Source organism: Periophthalmus magnuspinnatus, chromosome 11, assembly GCF_009829125.3.
Source record: "Periophthalmus magnuspinnatus isolate fPerMag1 chromosome 11, fPerMag1.2.pri, whole genome shotgun sequence".
Taxonomy (NCBI): domain Eukaryota; kingdom Metazoa; phylum Chordata; class Actinopteri; order Gobiiformes; family Gobiidae; genus Periophthalmus; species Periophthalmus magnuspinnatus.
The window spans coordinates 18,968,665-18,993,556 of NC_047136.2; the positions used below are offsets into that span (position 1 = coordinate 18,968,665).

The 24,892-nt window shown below is 40.9% G+C and overlaps 1 protein-coding gene across 2 annotated transcripts in view; it reads left to right on the top strand.

Annotated features, from left to right (window-relative positions):
- The window catches only part of LOC117378779 (inactive phospholipase C-like protein 2), a 46,438-nt gene that overhangs the window by 10,032 nt on the left and 11,514 nt on the right, over positions 1–24,892 (top strand). For both annotated transcript variants that reach the window (XM_033975447.2, XM_055225305.1), the window contains exons 2-10: positions 7,037–7,138; positions 7,860–8,009; positions 9,067–9,227; positions 13,193–13,466; positions 13,653–13,844; positions 15,547–16,740; positions 18,062–18,311; positions 18,955–19,241; positions 20,046–20,249. In XM_033975447.2, the coding sequence (XP_033831338.1) occupies positions 7,037–7,138; positions 7,860–8,009; positions 9,067–9,227; positions 13,193–13,466; positions 13,653–13,844; positions 15,547–16,740; positions 18,062–18,311; positions 18,955–19,241; positions 20,046–20,249 (2,814 nt within the window). The remainder of the gene's footprint in view (positions 1–7,036; positions 7,139–7,859; positions 8,010–9,066; positions 9,228–13,192; positions 13,467–13,652; positions 13,845–15,546; positions 16,741–18,061; positions 18,312–18,954; positions 19,242–20,045; positions 20,250–24,892) is intronic.

Genomic DNA, 24,892 nt, shown 5'->3' on the forward strand with positions numbered 1-24,892 from the left:
GATGTGTGTAACTCATTATAGGATTTCTGTCAGCTGTTTTACTTAAACCCCAGCACCTGCAGCTCAGTGGGTGAATTCTGGAGGTCCTGATCTTTCACATGAGGCCTGTCCATAAATTGAGACTGGGAAACACTTGTATATGTCGACTATCTGCAGACTGCAGTTGTTTTAATGGGCCATCCCTCAGTATGAGCTGTTTTGATCTGGCTCAAAGACTTCAGTGACGTCATTCTCTGATGTTTTACCTCTTCTGCCGTTTCTTTTCATCCTCTTCCCTCACTTCCCCTCCTCTCTCGCTGTCTCTCTCTCTCCTCCTCTTCCTTCTCTGCCCTCTTCATCTCTTTCCTCTTCCCATTACCTCTTTTAGTCTCTTTCTCCTTCCCTCTTGAATCACTTGTGTGTAGCTTCTTATCCCTCCTCCTCTCTCCCATTCCCCCTCGTTTCTCTCATCTCCTTTCCTCTCTTATGTCTTTCCCTCCTCCTTGGTCTCTCTCCTCTCATTATCCTCTTTTAATTTCTTCTCTCTCTCTCCCTCTCTCTCCGTCTCCCTTCCAGTCACCTCTTGTAGTCTCCCTCCCTCTCATATTTTCCCATCTTTCTTTCTTCCTCTCCATCTCTCTCTAACTCTGTCATCCCCCTCCTCTCTGCCTCACTTCTCTTTCTTCCTCTCAATCTCTCTCTACCTCTGTCAACCCCCTCCTCTCTGTCTCACTTCTCTTAGTCTCCCCCCTTCTCTTCCCTCTCTTGTTTCCTCCCTCTTTTCTCTCCTCATCGCTCTCATTTTCTCTTTCGCTCCATCTCTGTCTCTCCTCTACTCACCCTCTGCTATCTCTTTCTTTCCTTCTCTGTCTCTTTCCTCTTTCCATCACCCCTTTTAGGCTCTCTCTCTTTTTCCTTCTCTGTCACTTCCCTTTCTCTCCTCCTCCCTCTGTCATCCTCTCTTCCCCACCTCTTTTAGTCTGTCTCTTTCTCCCGTCTCTCTTATCTTCTCTTTCTTGCCCACCCCTTATCTTTCTTTCTCCTGCTCTCTCTGTTCCCCCTCTCTTCCTTATATCTGTCCTCTACTTCCCCTTCTTATCTCTACCTCTCTCCCATCTTTCTCTCTCTTCCTTCTTTTTGTTTTATCGGTGTCCTCTCAGTACATAAATAATAGAATCCCCGATGCCTTACACTTTTGGCTGTTTTCCTTCTCTCGCTCATTCCCTCTCTCTGTCTCCCTCTCCCCACCTCTTTTTTCTCTCATACTCTCCCTCACTCTAGCTCTTTTTCTCTTTTAAAGTTCCAGAAGAATGTCTGGTAATGTACAGTAGATGGATGAAAAAGTGATGTCGTTGTAGAGCACAGAGAGAAGGAGAGAGACAGTGGGAGAGGGAGGGAGAGAGGGAGAAAGACAGAGTGGACTGAGGGAGGAAGAGAATAAGAGAGAGAAGGAGAGAGACAGGGAGAGAAAGAGCGAGGGAGAGAGGGAGAGAGAGATAGACAGAGAGACAGAGGGAGGAAGAGAAGAAGAGAGAGGAGAGAGGGAAGGAGGGAGGGAGACAGAGAGAGACAGAGGGAGGAAGAGAATAAGAGAGAGAAGGAGAGACAGAGGGAGCGAGAAGGAGAAAGACAGGGAGGAAGGGAGGGAAGAAGAGACAGACAGAGACAGTGAGAGTAAGAGAGAGAGGGGAAGGGAGAGGCAGAAAGAGAGAGGGAGAAAGACAGAGAGAGAGGAAGGGAGAGAGAGGGGTGAGGAGAGAAATAGAGAAGCACAGGTGAACAGGGAAGGTGTATGAAATGTATCTATAAGGGACTACATCAAAAACCTGCCAGAACCTCACCTGCTTTTTAATGATTGATACTGGAACATTTAATACCAGATCACATGACTGCATAAGGCTAAGGACGAGCTGCACCACTAGATGGGAAAGAGGACTTTTAGCTGCTTTGCTTCACAAAAATGGAATACACTTCAAGGAAAATATATATAATATAATAATTTAATAATTTGGTAACAACATTTTATACACACACCTGCACCTTATATGGAAGGAGAGGATAGAAACATTTTACATTTGTGGATCACTGCACTGAATTCATAATGAATCACCATGTTACCTTTATTATTTTGAAAATGCTATATTTGCCAAAACCACTCCCCCTTCAGAGCGTTATCACAACACAATCGCAATCAGTGTGTATCCTGCTAATGAAACTTCTGCACATTGCATCAGGTTTGTTAATTTGCTGTGTACAGCTTAGTACCATGTTTTTGTATATTTCTAGACAATTGACATGTGGAAGTCTGGGTGATGTAGGCTTATGGGCGGAGCACTGGACAGAAACTTACAGCTAATCGTAAGAAAAGTTCAAGTAGGACACACATGGATGACATCTAAAACCTCTTCAAGCATGTTTTTGATGAGGGAACAACATCATAACATGGTAAAAAGCACAAAAAAAATGATTTAGCATAATACCCTCTTTTTAACAATGACTCAAGCAGGATCTCTCATAGCCACAACAGCATAATTAGACCATGTTGTTTGTGCATTTAATGAGATTTCTGCCCCCCCTCTCCTCTGCTCCACTCCACTTGACCTCCATTCTAGATCTTTAATGAGGACATCACCACCGCTCCTCCTGGCTCTGGGATCACATTATATATATGGGATTAGGATTTCAAGGGTTAGCATTTGAAGAGTTACACGCCCTCCCGCTCTCTCAGGTCTGCAGGTCAGGTTCTCCTTGTGGTCCCTAAGCCAAAAAGGAAATTTAGGGGTGATCGGGCCTTTTCAGTGGCTGCTCCTAAACTCTGGAATGCACTTCCGCTGAATGTTAAAATGGCCGACTCACTTCCTGTTTTTAAATCTCTTCTTAAAACTCTTTTTTTCAGCTTGGCTTTTAACTCAGTGTAAAGAGTTGACATTTATCATGTTTTTAATGTTATTGCGTCTCATGTTTTTTGTGTTTTAACCTGTGTACAGTACTTTGGTCGACTGTGTTGTTTTTAAAGTGCTTTATAAATAAAGTTGGATTGGATTGGAGTTAAGGTTAAGGTACACTTTACTGTTGTCATAAGGAAATGTGTCCTGTGCATTTGACCAGCGCACACTGTGTGGTTTGCAGATCTTGTCAGAAGAATAGAAAATGAGATACTAATCAATACTAAAACTAGTGTTGATACCAAGTACTCATTTGAGCAAGTATCTATACTAAAAAGTCACATTCACAGGACAGAAATGAACTTTTTTTTTGAATAGTTAGTGAATGATCTTGAGCTTTATCAGAAAAAAATATAAGAATGATACACTAGTATATGCCCATGGACCACTATGGATAGGTTAGGGTTAGCATTTGAAGGGTTAGCATCAGTAGGGTTAGCATTTGAAGGGTTAGCATCAGTAGGGTTAGCATTTGAAGGGTTAGCATCAGTAGGGTTAGCATTTGAAGGGTTAGCACCAGCATAAGTAGCATCAGTAGGATTTAGCAGTTGAAGGGGTAGCATCGGTAGGGTTAGCATCAGTAGGGGTAGCATGAGTAGGGTTTGCATCAGTAGGGGTAGTATCAGTAGGGTAAGTATTTGAAGGGTTAGTATCAGTAGGAGTAGCATCAGTAGAGTTACTATTTGAAGGCTTAGCATCAGAGGGATTATTGAAAAGGGTTAGCATGGCGTTTATTAATGCTGTGTTCATTGGGTGCTTGCGTTTCCAACCTGAGATGATGGGATTCAGTTGAGTGCTGTTGTTTTGTACTTTGAATAAAAGTAGTCTAATGCTTTTAGGACTAAAATGTGTTAACACACAAACCCTGCATGTTTAGCCTGTGTTCTTCTCTCAAACAGAAAACACTGTGAGGTCATGTGGTAATACAGGCTCTACTGTGTTTTTAAACTCCATACACCTTCACTAGAATTATTTGGATAATTTCAGCCTTGGAATTTCCAATCTAAACAAAAGGTAAAGGGAAGCTGTTAACCTGAAAACTGCCATTTCATGACATCACAAAGTGGAACAGAGCAATTTGAGCTTCAGAGATGTAGACAGACAGACACAAAGGATTATGCAAACATGTGTGAATTAAACATAACCCAACTCCAGATATGTTTTTGAGGATTTACCGACATTATGACTTAAAGCTCAAAAGAGTCAGTTTTGCGTAATATAGCACCTTACCTAAATTTAAACTAGAGATAATATTCAGAATTCATGTCATCTTCACTGTAGAAATGTCAGTCCAGAACAGATGAAGAGGAGAGTGACTGGAGGGGTCGGTTGCCGTGGTAACTGAGGCTTCATCAATAAGATATATTGTTTTATTGACAGACACAAATCTTGTCATTAGCTCCACCCACACAGTTTTCCAGTGATAGAGCAGGAAAGATGAATGTGATAATAAAGAATGCCAAAAAATTGAACAAATTTAAACTGCAAGCAGTGATAAAGGAATCCTTGGTACTATGATGGGCATGCTTCATTAGGAGGGCTGCCAACCCTAGATATTATCCATGCATGTTTGATGCATGTTTGAGTAAGCTGGGCCCTATTGGAACCCTCTTTATGGTTAGCAATACGATCCTGTCCAAATCTTAGTCCTCAAGCCTACGTCGTCTCCTGCTCAGCAATTTTCCATAAATATATAAAAGTATAATACAAAACAGTACACTACAACTTCACAAACCTGCTGCGATGTGCAATAACTTCATCAGCAAAATGCACACTGATTATGCTGTGATAATGCTCCAAAGGGGGAGTGACTTAGTGCAAAGAGCAAAAGGAGGGGAGACTCAGAGCATCAAAAACAAAACTAATCTAACGTTTCAATAAATATTTTACTGCAAATCATTTTCAAAACAAAGAAAGGTAACATGGTGATCTAAATTTGTTATGTGACATTGAGTGGCATTCAAGGGAGTCTAGTGATTTAGCATTAGCACTAAAACTTTCCAGCTAATAAAAACAACTATCATGCATATAATCACACTTTTGGCAGAAATAGATAAGCAACAGATCATTTACATTGAGCATGTGATTTTCAGACATGCTATGGACTGTATTACTCATAAGTTATTTGTTGTACTTTATCATCGTTGCTGAACTAAAATGAGTGACTTAATTTCCATTTTTTTCAGTTATGTCCCTGTGTGTTTCTTACCCCCTGCAGTTGAACGCCTCTCCTAGTTTGTTCATAGCGTATTCAGACTGTGCTACAAAATGCATGTAAACTATCCTAGTTTACATGCATTTTGATAAATCAGTTTAAATTGGACCAGGTCAGTTATCTGGTTTCCGTATTTATGATGGATGACTGTTGGACGTTTGATACACTTTAAATCAACTGTTTGCATTAGCCACGGAAAGGTGCCCCTCCTCCTCATCTACTGGGAATGTGCTTTTGGATTTATGGGACTCTTCTGACCAATGAGCCCCTGTACTATATGCTACCCTGATATCAGCAGATTTATGTCATTTAGCTTTAGTTATTAGCTTGACCTATTGCATTTCAAAAACATTAGTCAAGTGAGACGTCTCTCTAAAAATATTAACAGTGTGTAGCCTTGCTCTTACAGTCCTACAAAGTTTCACTATCACAATTGAGCCTGGGTTACCAGAGCCTTAACCTGCAGATATAGGACACATACAAATTTTATTCATTCTCAGTGTATGGACAGGGCTCATGTGAAAGCTCAGAACCTCCAGAATTCACTCACTGAGCTGCAGAGGCTGCACTAGCACTGATTAATGATTGGCTGCAGGAGCTGGGGTTTAGATAGTGACCATTCAGATCAGAGAGAGTCATTTTAGGTTTAAACCAACTGGATTTCAGCATTGAAACTGGAAACCCAAATAAGAGACACATGTGAGGCTCATTCTTTTTTTGTGAATGGATAATTGGCTTGAGAACCAAAACACCAAATGATAACATAAAAAATTGGCCATCTCCTCCTCTCAGTAAGGAGGTTGTGGGTTAGATTACTGATCTCTCTGAGAGGAGTGTCCATGTCCTCCATGTGTTACTGTGGCAGAGGAAAATTCCTACATATTTTATCATTCTTATAATTTGACACTATCTGTAATTGTATATCTGTTGTCAGACTCAACTGTTCTTGGGTGAACAGACTTTGATTGACAGTCTATAATATTATCTGATTGGCCGAGTGTTACCGGGCAGAATTTGTATGATTAATGGTTCCGATGGTGGAGGCCAAGGACAGCACATAGAACAATAGAAACACAACAGTGAGCGGGAGATTAAGTCAGGAGTGTGTTATGTAATGTAATCTGATAAGATGTAATCCTCCCTCTCCAGTTTACCAGACAAATCCGTAATTTAATATGATGAATTAGAGGGTGTATGTGGTCCAAAGTAATTGACATATCTCCAGAAGTCTGCGTACTACACAAAATAGCTAAATATCATAATTAGCAAAATGTCCTTTGTGTAAGCAAAATGCCACCAGTGTCTGCATGGGGGCTTCTTCTGTGTATGAGCTGCTAACCCTGTAGTTTAGACCTTTGCAAACGTGTTCTGAAATGTCCCTTTGTGTCAGATGCCCTCGCTGTGTCTCCATGAGATCTTATTCTATTTAAAAGCTGACAACCTTGTAATTTAGACCTCTACAAACATGTTCTGAAATGTCCCTGTGTTTCAGATGTCCTCCCTGTTTGTCAGATGCCCTCCCTGCATCTCCATGTGGCCTTACTCTGTGTAAAAGCTTCTAACCGTGTAGTTTAGATCACTGCAAACATATCCTGAAATGCAAGGGATTTTTGGATTAGTTAAAATTTTTGTCTTAATCCTTCTGGATTTATGTAAAATGTAATGTATTAAATTATTACATTTAAGATTTATACATACATTTTTCTTGATACATACATTTTTGATACATTTACATTTTTCTTAAATAATACATTCCCTATATGAAACTAGAGACATTTTTCCCCATTTCGGTACATAACATGTCTAAAGTATGATCTAAAGTCAAAGTATTCCAAGGTTGAAACCAGCCATTCTGTAATTTGTGATGCATTTGTGAAGCTATTCTTCATGTGTCTAGGAGGGGTCGCGATCTGGGCGGGACAGGAAGAAGACGGTGTCTTTCAGCAGCAGCCTGACAGAGAAGAAAATCAGCAGCGCGGCGGACTGCATCCATGCCATGGTAACTCAGATGTACTAACTAACTACAGTATGTGTGTGTATGAAATATTAAAGAAGGGGGTATTATGCAAAATTGACATTTTTGGAGCTTTCTAACATGTTAAGAACGTTATTCCCTCATTAAACCCATGTTGTCCGTGTATATTTGCGTAGTCTAGCAATCGCTCCCGGGCCCTATTCAAACCCTCCTTATTGTGAGCTCTACGATTCTGTCCAATGATCAGTCCACAAGCCCATGCTCTCACACAGCAATTTGCCATAAATATACAAGAGCAGGATACAAAAGCCCACTACAACTTCACAAACCTGATGTGATGTAATTTCATTAGCAGAATGCATGCAGACTGTGTTGTGATAGTGCTCTGAAGGAGGAGAGACTTAGCATGAAAAGCAAAAAGAAGAGGGGCTCAGAACATCAAAAAGAAAAGTGAAAACATGTTAAGTTGTTTCGGCGAATATATCTTTTTTAAAACAATAAAAGGTAACATGGTGATCTAAATATGTTATATGTTAACAGTGAATAGACTACAGAAGTAAAATACCCCTCTTTAAATGAGGTATGACATGTCCATATCGACATAAAAATTAGTCTTAGATTTAATGAGCAATGGATGAAGAAATGTGCTTTATTTGTTTGTATTGGGAATGTCTGTATTGTTTCCAGGAAGTCCATATTGAAAGCATTTTTTTTTAAATTTGTGATTATTTTTGTTTGTTTTTAGGTGGAGGGCAGTGAGCTGAAAAAGGTGCGTCCAAACTCACGTGTGTACCAAAGATACTTCTTGCTGGACACGGGGCTGCAGGCGCTGTGCTGGGAGCCTTCCAAGAAGGAGTCCGACAAGGCCCGCATCAGTCTGGACTCTGTGAAGGAGGTCAGGCCCCACTCAACCTGACACACACTCATGAGCTCCTGTCTGCACTATCAAGCTATATTCATAACCACACAAAGGTTTTAAATAAAAGACATTTAAAGGCACTGTACCTACCTAAACGGTTTGCAGTGGTCCAACGTTATTCCTCACTTACCTTAAAGCAGACCTATTCTGCAAAATTGACTTTTCAGAGCTTTTAACCATGGGATAGTTGTATTTAGAATGATTCATTCATGATGAGCAATCTTTAATTGCTTATATATATCAAGACGCCATATTGCCGGTCAACCTTCGTTTTCACCGCCACCAGCATATGCCCACTGCTCTGTATTCACCTTGTTCTTCAATTAAATTTTCTTAATCTGTGACACACGTAGGATTCGGTAAGCAATGCATAGCCATTTTGGTACAAATTTTAAAAAATCTGATACTCGCTACCTTGAACTGCAACTATCCATCTGACAGCTGCACAGCTCTTTGTTGTGATGATGTTTACGGCGACATCAGGCAATGCTGTTTTCTAATGCAGAAATCAGTGGACCTGTTTCTCTTATTAAGTCCTTTTAGATGTGTATTGCCATAAAAATTAAAACGTCATGATCCACAGGCGTCATACATAGATTATAGTTATATATCAGACACAAGCACAATATTTGTTCTTTAAGCATTCTGAGCAACCTAATTATTCACTGCAATTAGTTTATACACATTTTTTTTGCAACATTCAAAGACCAGAGTGGAGTTTTGCTGTCAGCATAATACTAATAATAATTAGCATGCTAACAACACACTTTCTAGCTTGCAAAGGATAAAAAAAGCTTTATGATTAGATGCAGACAGCACACAGCAGTCTCTGCTATCACAATATAAGACAGATTTAGCTCAAATACTTGAACATTGTTGTATACTTTAATTATGTATTTTTAGGGTTAAATGTTCAAACTAAAGCATGTTCCTGACATGTTTTGAAATCAACTACAGGGTCTTTAAGACAGGAAAAATCAGGTACAGTGCCTTTAACTTGTTTGCCCATGTGTTCCCTGTTGTGTTGTTGTAGGTGCGCACGGGGCGTAACACAGAGACGTTCCGCTGCAGTGGGGTGTATGAGCAGATCTCTGAGGACTGTGCCTTCTCCATCATCTATGGAGAACTGTACGACAGCCTGGACCTGGTGGCTCACAGCGCAGAGGTGGCAAACATCTGGGTCACGGGACTCAGGTCAGAACATCAGCCGTGGAACGTACTACTACTGATACCCATGAAGCTAACTAGAGGCACAGCTCTGTCTGAAGCTAATCTGAGCTTTGTTTTAAAGAAAACCTAGTGTGCATTTTCTGCTATATAGTTATAATCTCTGACAACTGCAGTGCCCAGTGGGAGGTGACGTTGTTGTAAACGTCATCACAATAAAGAGCCATACAGCTGTCGGCACCTCCAATGGATAGCTGAATTATTTTCATTTCTACCAAAATAACCATTGCCGAATCCTATGTATATCACCGATTAAGAAAATAAAATTGGAGAACAAAGCAAGTGCAGAGCAGTGAGTGTATGCAGGTGGTGGTGAAATGGGGGTTGATCTGCAATATGGCTGCAATAAGTGATTTATGATGGCTCAAACATGCAAAAATCACTATAACATGGTTGAAAGCTCTAAAAAGGCAATTTTGCATAATAAGTGGGACACACAATCTGACCATTAAGAGCTGACTTAGTTAATTACAACAAGTGAGTTGATTTGTGCTATTAAACAAGTCTCGCCCAAATAACATCAGAGTCATACGCTAGCTAGTGCTAGCCAACAGTTTTTCAGTTAGCTACTCTCACCTTTTGTGTTGAAAATGAAACACCTAAACAGGACCATGAACTCTCGTATTGATCACAGGCTCCTGAAAATGTGTCAATTTTTTATTATTTCTTGAGTTTTCAGATGATCTTAAAACTCTTTTGTACTGTTTGCTAATGTGTGCATTGTGTCTCCTGGTAACTGCAGAGCATTCTGCCAAAAACATACATGCAGAATCCCCCCAGCATGATGTCACTGCAAAGTATCAATAGACTGACAGACAAAAGGTTTCTCCTGTGGCAGAGTGGTTGTCCTGTCTTTTCCTGTCTGTGAGGAGGTTGTGGGTTAGACTCTTGATCTCTCTGAGTGGAGTGTGCATGTCCTGCCTGTGTTCCTGTGGCAGAGTGGTTATCCTGCAGTTGAACTCCTCTCCTAGTCTGGGCCTAATGTAAATCTGACTGCGCTGTTACATGCACCCAGTATCCGAGTACACACGGGCTTCTCCAGATGTGTTACTGGAATCTTTGAGATTCAAACCATGACACCTCGTAATTCCTTGCTTTACATGCATTTTGATAATCGGGTTTTTCTGGTGTGCATGTAAATATAGTGACTGCGGCATCCTGTCTCGTCGTCTCAGTTTGAGGTTGGACTCCTGTTTATTTAAGATGATCTTACGGTAACTACTGGGCAGATTTACCACAGTCTGACTCAGCTGTGGTGGATATTTCAGATAGAGACTTGTGCTGTGTGCTTGTGACTCATTTTGGTCTGGTTGTGTTAGGCTCAAGTATGGGTGATTTTGGGTGAGGCGAAGCAGACTTGTCAGCTGAGTGAACGCTAAAGAGGGACATATGTTGGGGACAGGCTGCAGAGGAGGCTGGGTGCTGGGGCTAGAGGCCACAGACAAATTATGTTCATTCCATACTACTGCATAAACACTAGAAATGGACTTACAAAAAAGATGACAAAATGCTTATGTCTTTCATGCACCTTCAAACCCCATACTGGCAGTGGTATCAGCAGAAAATTCCCATAAAAATGAACCGCGTCGCCTGTAATTAACAAACTTTGTGCACTGGGATGTATATGTTATCAAGAGCAGAAGAAAGCCTGGCCCTTTTACTGGATTTACAAAGGTCCAGATTGACTTTAAAAGTGGATTTCTTCTGTGGGCTAACAGCTAATCACAATGTAAATTAATTATGATACAAATGTATTTTTTGATTGATATTTCTTTCTTTATTTGGTTTTATTTGAATGTCTCAAAACGATTCAAAAACTGCAAGTCTGTGTATTGTCACTGACATGATAGTCTATTAATTAGGCAGAGAGAGAGTAGTTTGAAGAGAAAGAATCCCAAATGCTTTTTACTAAACACTCTTCATTTGCTTTACGTTAACTGTAGAAAACAAAATCACAAACTAAAGTTAAATCAGTGTTTTTTTTGTGTTTATTACATTAAAATTATTACATCAATTTCACATCATTTAAACTGTCAATACTGTCAAACTGTCAAACAGTAAAAGTTATAATAAAGTATAGTCTTCACAAACATCTCTAGGGACCTTTTTGATGACAAGCAGATATGTCTCTAATGTATGCTACAGTAGGTACAGTAATGTGTGCACTGAAATGAAAACACTGAGCTAGGTGCAGAATATGTTTAAAAATACAGGACATTATCACCCCATGACATCACATGGTAAGACAAGCAAATGAGAAACCAGTTGTGTTTAGTCATGATTTTATTATTTTTATTTTAGCTTTGTAATTTCTGCATTTGTAGAACTCTTTTCTGTTGACATGATCTACAGCATTTGTATTTATCGCACGTTTTTTTGGTACCGGTAATTGGCAACTTTTCTCTGACACTTTTTGAGGTGAAAACAATGGGCAGCTATCACAATGCGCGCTGTATCTTCTGCTATCAGCCCGTACTGCATCTGGAAATATTCTGGTGTCACCTCAAACCTCACTCACCTTTTCTTCAACTTTTGCCGTGCTCCCTAACCGTGATATGCTCCGTGGGGCATGGTATAAAGCTGGGAAGTTTTAATCATGTGACCACTCTTTATGCGTATACTGTGCACCTCTACCATGGCTCTATTATAAAATCTCTACTTTGGTCGCATCTTTCCCAGCAGCTTTACTAACACACTAACCAATATCAAAAGCGTCCACAAAAGAAGGAAACCAGCAGAATAAATATTTGTGTGAGTGTATGTGGCGGGACCATTTGCACATTAGCATTTTCAGAATTGTAGAATTTAAGAAAGTCACAGAATATACTCTGCACTTTTGAATTGGAGGTCATATTGCGGTGTAAAAACTGTAAAGTGCTGTCTTGTTGGACCTGTTGCAGATACGTGGTGCAGTACTGCTAGCTAGTTGGGTTGTTGCAGATTGGTGATACCAACATTTTTAAACTCGATTTCAATTCTCAGGAACAGAGTTGATACTCAGTACGGATTCTAATACCTCGGTGATACTAAAAAGCACTTTCTTTAAGCAACATAATGTCATTTTCAACATCAAATCATAGTACTTTCTTGTGTATAACCGTATGGCATTATATCTGTATAATCCCTCAGTGGAACAGGTAGGTTCTATAGCGGCCTTTCAGCCCACGTCAGCACAGTACTCGTTTCACTGTGGATAATGACACACTCTTTCCAGCTTCAGCAGCACCTTTACAAGATCTTTTGCTTTTGTCCTTGGCTTGATATGCACATTTCAGACCAAACCACGTTCATCTCTGGGACACAGAACCCATGTTCTTCTTGAGTGATATGATGGCTTGATATTCCCATGGTGTTTATACTTGCGTATATTTGTTTTAACATGGCACCTTCAGGCATCTGGAAATTGCACCCAAGGATGAACGAGACTTGTACAAGTCCATAATTATCTTCCTGATATCTTGGCTGATCTCTTTGGTCTTTCCCATGGTGTTACACAAAGAAACAGTGTGTTTCAGGTGTGCCTTCAAATACATCCACAGCTGTGTCTCTAACTCAAATGTTGTCAGTAAACCAATCAGAAGCTTCCAAAGCAATGACATCATCATCTGGGCTTTCCCAAATTGTTTCAATGCATAGCCATTTTACTGTGTATAAACTTCTGACTTTCAAGAAAGTAATGAAACATTGTCTTTAAAAAGTCTTCTCTCATTCTGGTATTGGTAATCCTAGTTGACCTAGTTTAGCCTGAATTTCACATCAGGTAAACTGCTTGTTCTGATACAGCTCAAGATCATTTTAAAGCTGTTCAGGAAAGGTTCATTTTGTCCTGTAGATGTGACTCTTTTAGTACTGATACTTGCTCAATGAGTATCTAGTTTTGATACTAGTTTAGGTATTGATTAATATATGATTTTCTGACAACTCTCTTGCAGATACCTGGTGCAGTACGGACAGCAGGCTCTGGACATGCTGGCGCACTCCCAGGACAGCCTGCGTGTGGGCTGGCTGGAGCACATGTTCTCATGTGCGGAGGAGGCGGAGCGGTTGGAGGAGGAGGACCAGGGACTCAGGCTGCTGTCCGCGGTAAGGCTCATCCAGGGAGTCAACCCCGGAGTGAGCAGCACCAAACTAGAGCAGCGCTTCAGAGAGCTCCAGAGGGCCCGGGAGAGGAGCACAGGGGGGCTGACCAACGGCGCAGAGGCAGAGGTAGGCTTGACACAGACACAGCTCTGCTAGTTTTACAATCAATTAAATTAGTATTTATGTGATCTCCATATAGTCAGGTGATTTGACTCTGAAAGTGCTTGTACCTGTTGGAGGGTTGGAATAGTGCCCACCAGATTGCTCAATCCCATATTCTATTTCTGACCATTTGCGCTGTATTCTCCTCAGGCAGAGGGCAGGAGGACTGGCAGAGCAATCAGGAACGAGAGGGTCTCCAGGGCCGACTTCATCCAGGTGTTCCACGACTTCTGCACGCGCCCAGAGATCTACTTTCTGCTCGTGCAGTTCTCCAGCAACAAGGAGTACCTGGACACCAAAGACCTGTGCCGGTTCCTGGAAGCTGAGCAGGGCATGGCTCATGTGGGTAGAACACTCAAAGCTCCCACACCTCTGTACCTGCTCAAAGATGGGCTCATTTGGGGAAATCACAGGCTAGATGAAGAGGCTGAGGAGGATGGTGGTTTTGCTGCTGCATAGGTGATGAGGCACAGAAGTGTAGTAGCTGGAAGGGCAGAAAATAAGAGAGTAGGGCAAGTACATTTATGTATATTGATACTTTGCAGCTGAAATCATCAACATTCCTCACTGGGGGTGATGCCAACAAGGGTCAATGCTCTGTCTGAAGCTCATGTTAGACTTTAATGTGGACTTTGAGTTAACACAATCTGTCCACAAAGAATGGTCTTAGTTGGAACTACAACAGGTGAGATGATTTTTGCTGTTAAATTTGTCCTTCTCAAATAACATTATAGTCACAAGCTTTTAAATCAAGATTTTTATTTTTTGCCATATCATCCATCCCGATGCTCACAATAGTGAATATAGGGCTGGACTGCTCAACCCTGGTACCTGCTCAAATTCAAATTCAAAACAAATGCAAAATGGATAAATTTAATATCATACTGTGGAACATTCCAGGCAAAGTAAAAACACACTCAGGGATTTATAATGGCTTCCAGTTTGGTGAGGTGGGTGACTGGGTGAGTAGGGTAGTGGGTGAGTAGCCAAAAAACTGCAATAAAGAAAGATAAATAATACTCAAAATAATAATATTCAAGTACAAAGTAGTGGTCCAAGAAGCTACTCAAGTAAGAGTGAAAAAGTATTTGGGTAGTAACTTGAAAAATAACTGTAATAATAATCAAACATCAAATTGAGGTTAATATAATATACATAAATATTTTGTTTACACAAAAATGAGACAAACTAAATCATATCTGAAGGAGCACTGCACGAAAAACAAATGTTCAAATAATTTCATATTTTCAACATAAAGCTTTTGTCACTTGTAGACTTACTCATAGTGGGAATAGTAACCAAAACATTCACTCATGAGTTTTGTTACTTCAGTAAAAATATTTACATAGGAGTAAAAGTATGCTGCAAGAACTTTGTGAAGTACAATTTAAATGCAAGTAAAGGTAACAGAGCACTATCCATCTCTGTAGTTGTTAACTTAAAAACTACTGCTTCATGACAGCACAAGGTGGAACAACATTTTGAGATTCAGAGATGTAGACAGACTAATAATAAACGGTTACTCAAACATACCCAAACTCAAAGTATGGGTATGATTTTGATGAGGTAACAGGGTTATAACATGGCTTAAAGCTCGCAAGAGCCAATTTTGTGTAATATAGGACCTTTAATATTTATACTTTAGTATTGCAGTAGGATGTTCTTAGTAAAAATGATGGTCAGTTATATGTAATAGTATTAGATCTGTATGTCTCTCATGAAAGTGTCTGAACTCCATAACCTGTCTTCTGTGCTGCCCTTGTTCACTTTATTTAGTTTCAGTCATATAGAAGATATTTTATTTTACATAACTTGCTATATGACCAAAACAGGCAGAAGCAAAAATGCTTGTGCACCCAAACATGCATCGGTTTACTTTTCAAGTAAACAGTAACAGTAATACATTCTAAATCAGTAATGATGCATCTTTAGCTGTAATCGCAGACATCCATTTATTTAAGTAGCTGTCTAGTGTGGACTGTGACTATTTCTTTTTAAATATATATATTTTTTAAATTACCTGCTTTCATCTCCTTTGGGCCAGGTGACCGAGGACACAGCCCTGAAGCTGATCCAGGCCCATGAGCCCTCGGCACAGGGCCGGCAGCAGGCCTTCCTCTCCTTGGACGGCTTCAGCAGCTACCTGACCTCCCCTGAGTGCCACCTGTTCGACCGCGACCACAAGTTGGTGTGCCAGGACATGAGCCAGCCCCTGTCTCACTACTTCATCAGCGCCTCCCACAACACCTACCTCATCGAGGACCAGTACCGCGGGCCCTCCGACCTCTCGGGCTACATCCGGGCGCTGCGCATGGGCTGCCGATGCGTGGAGGTGGATGTATGGGACGGGGACGGAGACGAGCCCTTAGTCTGTGCGGGACACACCCTCTCCCCTCCCCTGGTCTTTCACTGCGTCTTGGAAGCCATCGGGCGATTCGCTTTCGTCTCCTCGGATTATCCGCTCATCCTGTGCCTGGAGAACCACTGCTCGCTCCGGCAGCAGAAGGTCATGGTGGGCCACTTGTTGAGGATATTGGGGGATAAGTTGTACCGTGATGAACCTAAGGAAGGGGATATGTACTTACCATCGCCACAAGCCTTAAAACATCGGATTTTACTCAAGGGTAAGAAGTTGGGGTTGGGTGTAGCGGAGGAGGGGGAGGTGAGCGAGGAGGACGAAGGAGCAGACATGGTTGCAAAAATGAAAGTGACAAATAATGGAGAGAAGGAGCAGAAAAACGTATCGCTAAATGTCTCCGCTCAAGCTAGCCCTCAGAAAACTCCACCCAGGAAGTTCAGGCTCCTCAAGGAGTTGTCGGACCTGGTGACGCTCTGCAGCTCGGTGCACTTTGTGGACTTCCAGACCTCCTCCAGAACTCAGAAGCCATGGGAGATGTGTTCACTCCACGAGGCCCTTGCACTGAGGCTGGCAGGGGAGAACCCGGGGGACTTTGTGAATCATAACAAACACTACCTGACGCGCGTCTACCCCAGCCCTATGCGTGTGGACTCCAGCAACATGAACCCGCTGGACCTGTGGAAGTGCGGCTGCCAACTGGTGGCCATGAACTTCCAGACGGCCGGGCTAATGATGGACCTGGTGGCCGCGTGGTTCCGGCAGAATGGGAACTGTGGCTACGTGCTCCGGCCAGAAATCATGAGGCAGGAGGTGTCCTACTTCAGTGCAGACACCAGGGACTCTGTGCCTGGGGTGTCTCCACAGCTGCTGCATATCAAGGTATGAGCAACAGGGTCCTAGTGCTTTGGAAATTGTGTGAGGGAATGATATGTTGGCCTGGATGTGCACTCTCAGGGGAGGGGAGAGGGAGTTGACACAAAAACAATTAGCATTAACATACACGAGGATTATATAAATTATTAGTAAAACATTTTTACACTTTAATTTGAGTTTTAGAAGCTGCATTTTTAAGAAAGGATATTTAGACTCTGATTCATGAAGTTGTCCAGCCGTGTCTCATGTAAAAGCTCAGAACCTCCAGAATTCACTCACTGAGCTGCAGAGGCTGCATTAGCACTGATGATTGTAATAATAATGATTATTGATATTGATGATAATTGTCTTGAAAATAAAAAAAAACAAAGTGAAACAACTATCAACTATCATCTTTTTATAATTAAGAATAAATCAGCATTACAGATGGTATCAGTAAAAACTTTGATTTGATTTGAACATGTTTACCTTATATCTGAAGACACAGTTAGATCATGTGTATTCAATTTTAACCCAAAATCTTACCCACACCCGTTTTTAATGTTTTAAATTGACTTATATAGTTATTTGTTTAGTTTTATTGTTTTTTTTTTTAACAGGGCACCCATGAAAAGGAGAGTCTGAGTGCTCTCATTGGGCTCTCCCTGTATAAATAAAGTGATAATTGTAGGGCTGCACAAATCGAAATTGCAATTTGAATGGGCAAAATTAGCAAATTGCAAAAGCTGCATTTTTTTAAGTGCCATAATTTCCTCCACAATAAACAAAATACAAACAAACAAAATATATGCAAGCATGTTCTTAAATGTGATTTTTGCATTATTTTGTCAGTTTGTATTTCAGTCTTTAGTAGGGTTGTCAAAAGTATCAAAACTAGAAACTAATTTTACCAAGTATTATGACTAAAACATACTTTGACATTCACAGGACAGAAATGAACTTTTCCTGAATAGCTTTAGAATGATCTTGAACTGTATCAGAACAAGTATAAAACCACATAGCGGTAGACTAGTATATACCCATAGATCATTATGGAACCTACCTGGACCACTGAGGGATTACACAGATATAAGGCTACGTGGTAATATAAAAGAAAGTATTATGATATTGTTGAAAATTGTCTAACCTATTGTCTAACTAAAGATTGATTTTATTTTCATCATGAGTGTATTCCTTCTGAACAGAATCCTTATATTATCCTCATATTAAAACCTAAATCTCAAATCTAAACTTGATCACAATGCTTAGACAATTTGCAGTTTGATAATTTTCCCTAATTTTTCAGCCCTAAATAGTTGTAATGCTCTGTGTTACTGGCCTGGAGCAGGTGATCAGTGGTCAGAACCTGCCCAAACCTAAAGGCTCCGGGGCCAAAGGAGACGTGGTGGACCCTTACGTGTATGTGGAGGTGCATGGGATCCCAGCAGACTGCACTGAAAGAAGAACCAGGACTGTCACCCACAACGGAGACAATCCCATCTTCGACGAGAGCTTTGACTTCCAGATCAACCTGCCCGAGCTGGCCATGGTGCGCTTCGTGGTGCTGGACGACCACTTCATCGGGGACGAGTTCATAGGTGGGCTGGGATTAGGATTAGATTACAGATTTTATGTGTTTTTCTGTTGTTTCCTCATCAAAACCAGTAATGTTTTGTTTCATTCACACATGGTTAACATACAAGCCCTGCATTTTTGAGCTGAGTTCTTCTCTCTCTGTATTACTCCACTGTGCTCCACTGTATCTATACACCGTCACTAGCATCATCACTAGCATGGACAATTTCAGTTTTTGAATTGCCAATCTCTACTAAACAAAAGGTTAAAGGTAGCTGTTAACTTGGAAACTACCATTTCATGATATCACAGTGGAACAGAGATTTTATTTAGGTAAGATAATACTTAATTGTCAAATCATAGGTCCAAATTTTGTTTTGCAATAAAACAACAATTCTGTCACATAGACATAATACAAGGACATTACACACAGACATAAACAAAAAGGACCACACATATTAAAACAATGCTTAATAAATGTCACTGTGGCTTGTCTTGTTTGTTGAATGCCAGTGATTGAAAGTTTGTATATTCATGAAATTCATATTGAATGTCAGTTTTTTAACCATCCATTCAAATAGTGATGAAATGTGAATGTAAATAGAACCCTACCCCACATGTGTTCTCATACATACCCCCACACTTCCTTCACTCTCTCGTCCTTAGGTCAGTACACCATCCCTCTGGAGTGCCTCCTTCCTGGGTACAGACACGTGCCCCTGCAGTCCCTTACCGGAGAAGAGCTGCCCCATGCTTGCCTCTTTGTCCATGTGGCCCTGACCAACCGCCGAGGGGGTGGCAAGCCTCACAAACGTGGCCTGTCTGTGCGCAAGGCTCGCAAGGGAAGAGAGTACACCGCCCTGAGGGATTTAGGACTACGGCCCGTGGACGAGGCATTCAAGATGGCCGCCCCACTGCTGAGAGAGGCCACCGACCTCAGGGAGAACATGCAGGTGAGACAGAGCGGCAAAAACATCATGAATTGATTCAGCTTTTTTAATAATATAAATTTTGTATTTATAAATTAATTAATATCAATGCGCTCCATTAACTTAACTGAAAATGTTCTTCTGGAAGAACAAATTCTATGAATAGTCAGGAGCACTCGTAAGAACAAAAAATAAGTTGTTTTAGAATATTATTACTCTGATAATGCAACCAAAAAATAATGCAACCAAAAAATCTAATTCCCCCATGAATGTAAGTGATATATTTTCTTAAATTGTTTCTTATGAAAATATTACTGTATGATCCAGTAACATTTATGAAGAGTTTCAGAGCATGTGGTCTATTTAGTCTAGACTATATACAGGCTGCAGTGACAGCCTCAGCCTGTTCCAGCCCCAGTGCACTCCATATGGGTGCCTGTTACAGCCTTCTGACTCTGGACTCAACACACCCGCACCCACATCACCTCCCATAACCAGAGAGCACTATATGCATATTGTGAATACAGTGCAGAGTTCCCTCAGCATCTTCTTAAAGTGAAAGTTACGAGGCCTGATGTCAGTAGGTTTACACATGGGGCTGTGCAACTATTATTGCTCCAATCAATCTGCAGTGACTTTTAAACAGGAATCACAAAAGATTAGTAATAAATGATGAGTTTATACTTGTACAAGTGAACTTTTGACTTTACATAAATCACTGTTTTAAATAGATTTCTACTGTCCATCTAGAAATCACAATTATATTAAAATGGGTAACATTACAGCAGTTATTTTATCCCATAACTGACCCATAACTTTGTCTTACAGAACTCCATTGGCCTGTTCCGTGAACTGTGTGGGGTATCAGCAGTGGCTAGCCTCATGCAGTGTGTGTTGGCCCTCAGCTCCACCGTGTCGGGACCAGACGGAGCCCCTCTGCTGCTGTTTGACCTCAGGGACCAGTACCCCACCCTGGAGGCTTTGGGGCCCCTGCCAGACATCCTACGCCGGCTCGTCACCACCTACGAGCTGGTAAGTTAAAGTCCCTATAACTACACAGTTAAGATCATTATATTTAAGATTTTTCTAAAAGTTGTCAAAAAAAGTCCCAGTTTAATCAGTTTTTTTAAGTTTCAAATTTTACTTTCTGGTTGAAAATTATGATGTCATGCTAGGTCATGCACTGTAACCTAGCAACCATGTTGTACACTGGGCCAAAACTTCTCTAATTGACATTATTATTAACTCATAATAAACTAATAATACAATTGTAAAAGAACACCTTTAGTTTCTTAAATAATGTTTAATTATCAGAAAAATGTTTTTTTTGTGTAAATTGTGTTGAACTTTTGGATTGAATTCTCCCTAGCGCCATATCATCAGTATGGACCGCTCTCAAATAACTCTCTACCTCTTGTAATTTCCAACTTATTTTTCAACTGCTTCTTTGGTATGCAACTATAATTTATATTTACAGCAGGTATTATCCAACCAAATTAAGTAGAAATTAGGTAATTGTCAAAACCTAAGCACATTAAGACTTCTCCTTACGTAGTACAGATCCTGTACTACGTAAAATTTACTCATAAGCTCGTTATGTTGTTACCTTATAATGTTGTTACCTTTTCAAAAACATACCTGGAGTTGTGTTTTGTTTCATTCACACACGTTTGACTAATCCTGTATTATTAGGCTGTCTGCATCTTCAAAGATCAAAATGTTCTGTTCCAACTTGTGATGTCATTCAGTGGTAGTTTTAAATTGTTATTTTTAGCCTCAATTAAACTGCTTTACTCTTCAATAACTAGAATAACCTTAAGCTGTTGCTTTTATTTTTGAATATTTTATTTAGTTTTTGTCTTTTGTGCTGTTGAGTCTGTAATACCGGTAATGTAACATACAATGTAACAATAGCTGTTAGGCAAATCCTGGGCTGATTCTGGTGAGGCTGCATGGAGTTTAGATCTATACAAACATGTTCTGAAATGTAATTCTTGTATTAGTTTGTCAGTCATATTTTAGATTTTTTGTCATTGTCTGTCTTTAAAATGCGACCTTTGAACAGAAAGGCCAAAGTGAACCAAAACAAACTTGGTGATGCCAACAGACGCACTTCAGTCTGTGCCTTTCTTTCAACAGGATGTAACAAAAATTACATTCCCGCTATTGTGATGCTTCAACCAATCAGATTCAAATATTAGTCATGACCTTCCACCTTTTGGAAGAGCCGTACCAGATGATGAAATGTGTAGAACTTATTTCAGAGCGTGACTTAGAGTTTATAAGTGCTTTTCACAACTTTCAGAGACCAGAGTGGAGTTTTGCCTTCACGGAAAAGCTAACAACTAGCATGTTAACCCACTTCCTGATTATTAAACAATAAAACGCTTTGTAATTAGATGCAGACAGCACGTAGCAAACTTATTTAGTCCTTGAAAGGTGCTTCTACAATATGTCTGTACTGGGACAAGACACATTTTGCTCAGATACATGGGGGAAAAATCAGTTACAGGCCATTTAAATTTGTCCCAAAACGTCTCGTTTGTCCTTTAGCTCCACAAACCTCCATGTCCTTTCACTCACAGGAAACCACAAACACCAGATGCAAGGATAACAAAAGCATTAGCCTCCATCTTGGATCCTCCGTCTCCCTTTGCAGTTGGTCCCCACACACTAAACAGCAGCTATTATGTATTCATGGGTTCAAAGTCGGTGTAGTAGGAGGCTTGTAAATACATCATGGACATTTCACCTTGGTGAGAACAGAGCCGCATCCTGAGCTACTGGAGCGCTTCATTTGGGAGAAGAGGAGGAGGGGGGGGGGGGGGGGCTAGAAATACAGAGGGACAGAGTGGAGAGAGAGAGATGGGGGAAAGGGAAGAGGGGAGAGAAAGAGTGAGCGAGGGAGGGTGAGAGGTGAAAAGAGAGCAAAGGGAGAGAAAGAGAAGAGAAAGGGCATTAATGTTTTTTGTTTTTTTTTTCCTTTTCCTTTTTATATTTGGGTTATCAGTAGATATGTATTCAGTTTGTTATTGTGAAATATCACGTAAATAAATAGTTTAAAAAAAAAGAGAGAGGCTTGGGAGAGAGAGAAGAAGAGAGGAGAGTGAGGGAAGAGAGAGAGAGAGGTGCAGGAGAGAGAGGAGAGAGGGTGAGAGAGAAAGCAGAAGGAGAGAGGTGGAGGGGAGAGAGAAGGAAAGGAATAGTTGGTGGGGGGGTTGGGAGGAGAGAAAGAGAGGAAGTGTAAGGAAAGCAAAGGGAGTGAGGGGAAGGAGAGATAAATGGTGAGAGATAGAAAGACAGAAAGGAGGTGAGAGGGAGAAGGGAAGAGAAAGAGGAGAAGGAGAGAGACAAGGAGGAGGGAGAGAGAGAGGACACAGAGGTCATAGGCAGCACAGCTCACCACTATAATCATGGCTCTATATTGCACTTGTTCTCAGACTCAGAGAGGATAAGTGGGATTACATATTGTAGTTTTGGGGTGAGCGATATGTCTGAAAAAACATTCACAGTCATCTCTGAAGCCTAGATCACGATTTCAATTGGATCACTATTCATATATGAATTTCCTGGTTGCCATTGTTGTGGTTTGTTGCTTTAAACCTTTTTATTTTATTTTGATTGTGTGATTTGAGCAGTTTCTTTTCCCGTATCTACGGCAAGCTTGGACAGAGCTAGCTATGCTAACCAGCTAGGTTTGAAATGCTACAGACTTTTAACAACAATGCAAAAGGCTGTCTACATCAGATATGGGAAAAGATGTTCTAGAGGAAATGCTTTGAGGAAATGGCCTGTCTCATGACCGACCCCAGCAACAAAGTGGAGAGAGCGGTTGGGGCTGAAGATTAAACTGGACGAGGACACTGACATGCTAAGTCAGTAACGGCTGACCCCTTGTCAGCTCACAGAGAGCGAATGAGAAACATGCAGAAGCTAATCTGAGCCCATCACACAGCGCAGCACAGGGACATGCCAAGGACATGCCCAGCCAGGGATGTTCACTTCACCCACATGTTGAAATGGCTCCTCTCTGTGCCATTACAACCCCAGTGCTGGACCAGTGCAGGGAAACAAGCCAGGCACTGGATAGAGGGGACAATGTAGTCTCTTCCGGAGTGAAACAGAACATGTTGTTGTGGTGGGCCACACAGGAAATGGTGATCGCTGGTACGTTCACTTGTGGATACTGACTCCTCAGCTTCCTTGCTGAGGCCAGACTTGCTGGAAGGTATAGCTTCCATTACTACTTCTGTACTGCTTCTGTACAGCTGCAAATTGTGACTGGTGAGCAAACCCCTGTGGTCAGTGAAACTACAGTGGGTTATGGGTAGGAAATGACTCAGTTTGCAGACAATTACACGATTCAACGACTTCCGCAAACTAGTTTCCCACTCAGTGCCCTCAAACTACAGAGCACTGCTTGAGCCTGTTACTGCCTACGTTTCCCCACCCCAAAGATACAGAGACGGGCCTCCACACCATGACCAGAGGGAAGAGTTGGAGATGGTGAAAGAAAATCGCAAAATCAAGCACTAAACAAGACTGGACATGCCAGTAATCAGTATCAAAAATGTAGAACTCAATGAGCTCTAATTTTGAGCAATGACCCAGAGAAAAATAATGAAAGACCCAGGATCAAACCAGGAAATGACAAAAGCACACAACTACATGGAATCATACATACATCAGACTAAAAAAATTAGCTGTTGATCAGCAAATCATTCTCTTAACAGAGCTCAGCCTTTGTACATTTGAATATTAGATTTAGTGATAGTTTTCCTACACTCTATCTTTAGACACAACACTGTATTCTATCTGCGACACAACAAACCCCATGGACAAGAATAGCTCAAGTTTAGTTCGATCACCAGCTCCAATCTCCCTCTGAGCTGGGTTCAGTTTCACTTTTTATTTTGGATGACCCCTCCTCCCTCCTCTCTGCTCATTTAGTGCAATAATCCACCGCACAAATCCATTCTTTTTGCTGCAGATCTCTAAAGTCACCTTTGAAGTTCAAGTCCACCATAAACTGTGTAACCAGTAGGATCTCATACACTTGGAACTAATTAGTGTCAAGATATTAAAATTTTGAACTAGATTTCAATTATAAGGTATAGACTTGATGCTTAATATTGATTCCGATACCATAGTCATAGTAAAAAACATTTTCTTTAGACAATAGAATGTGATTTTCAGTATTAAATTGCAATACTTTCTTTTATATTACCATGTGGCCTTATATCTGTGTGCCTCAGTCGTCCACGTAGGTTCATACTGGTCCATGGGTGTATACTGGTCTATGTGTCTTATACTTGTTCTGATACAGCTCAAAATCATTCTAGTACCAGCACTACTACTAGTTTTAGCACTTATTGGTATCTGATTTTCAACTTTTGATACCCCTACGATTAATCAAGTAATGAAATGAAGATCTGATTGTTTCCAATGGTCAGTGATCATTGTGAGTGTTTTTAATGGAGAGGCCAATCCATGTCAGTGAGCATGTGATTTGAAGTTGATGGAAGATGCCCTTACTGTTTAAAAAAAAAAAAAAGTTACTATCACAACTCAACCTGGGTTGCCAGAGCCTTAACCTGCAGATAGAGGACACATACAAGTTTTTTTCTTTCTCAGTATGGACAGACGCCACGCTATGTGAAAGCTCAGAACGTCCA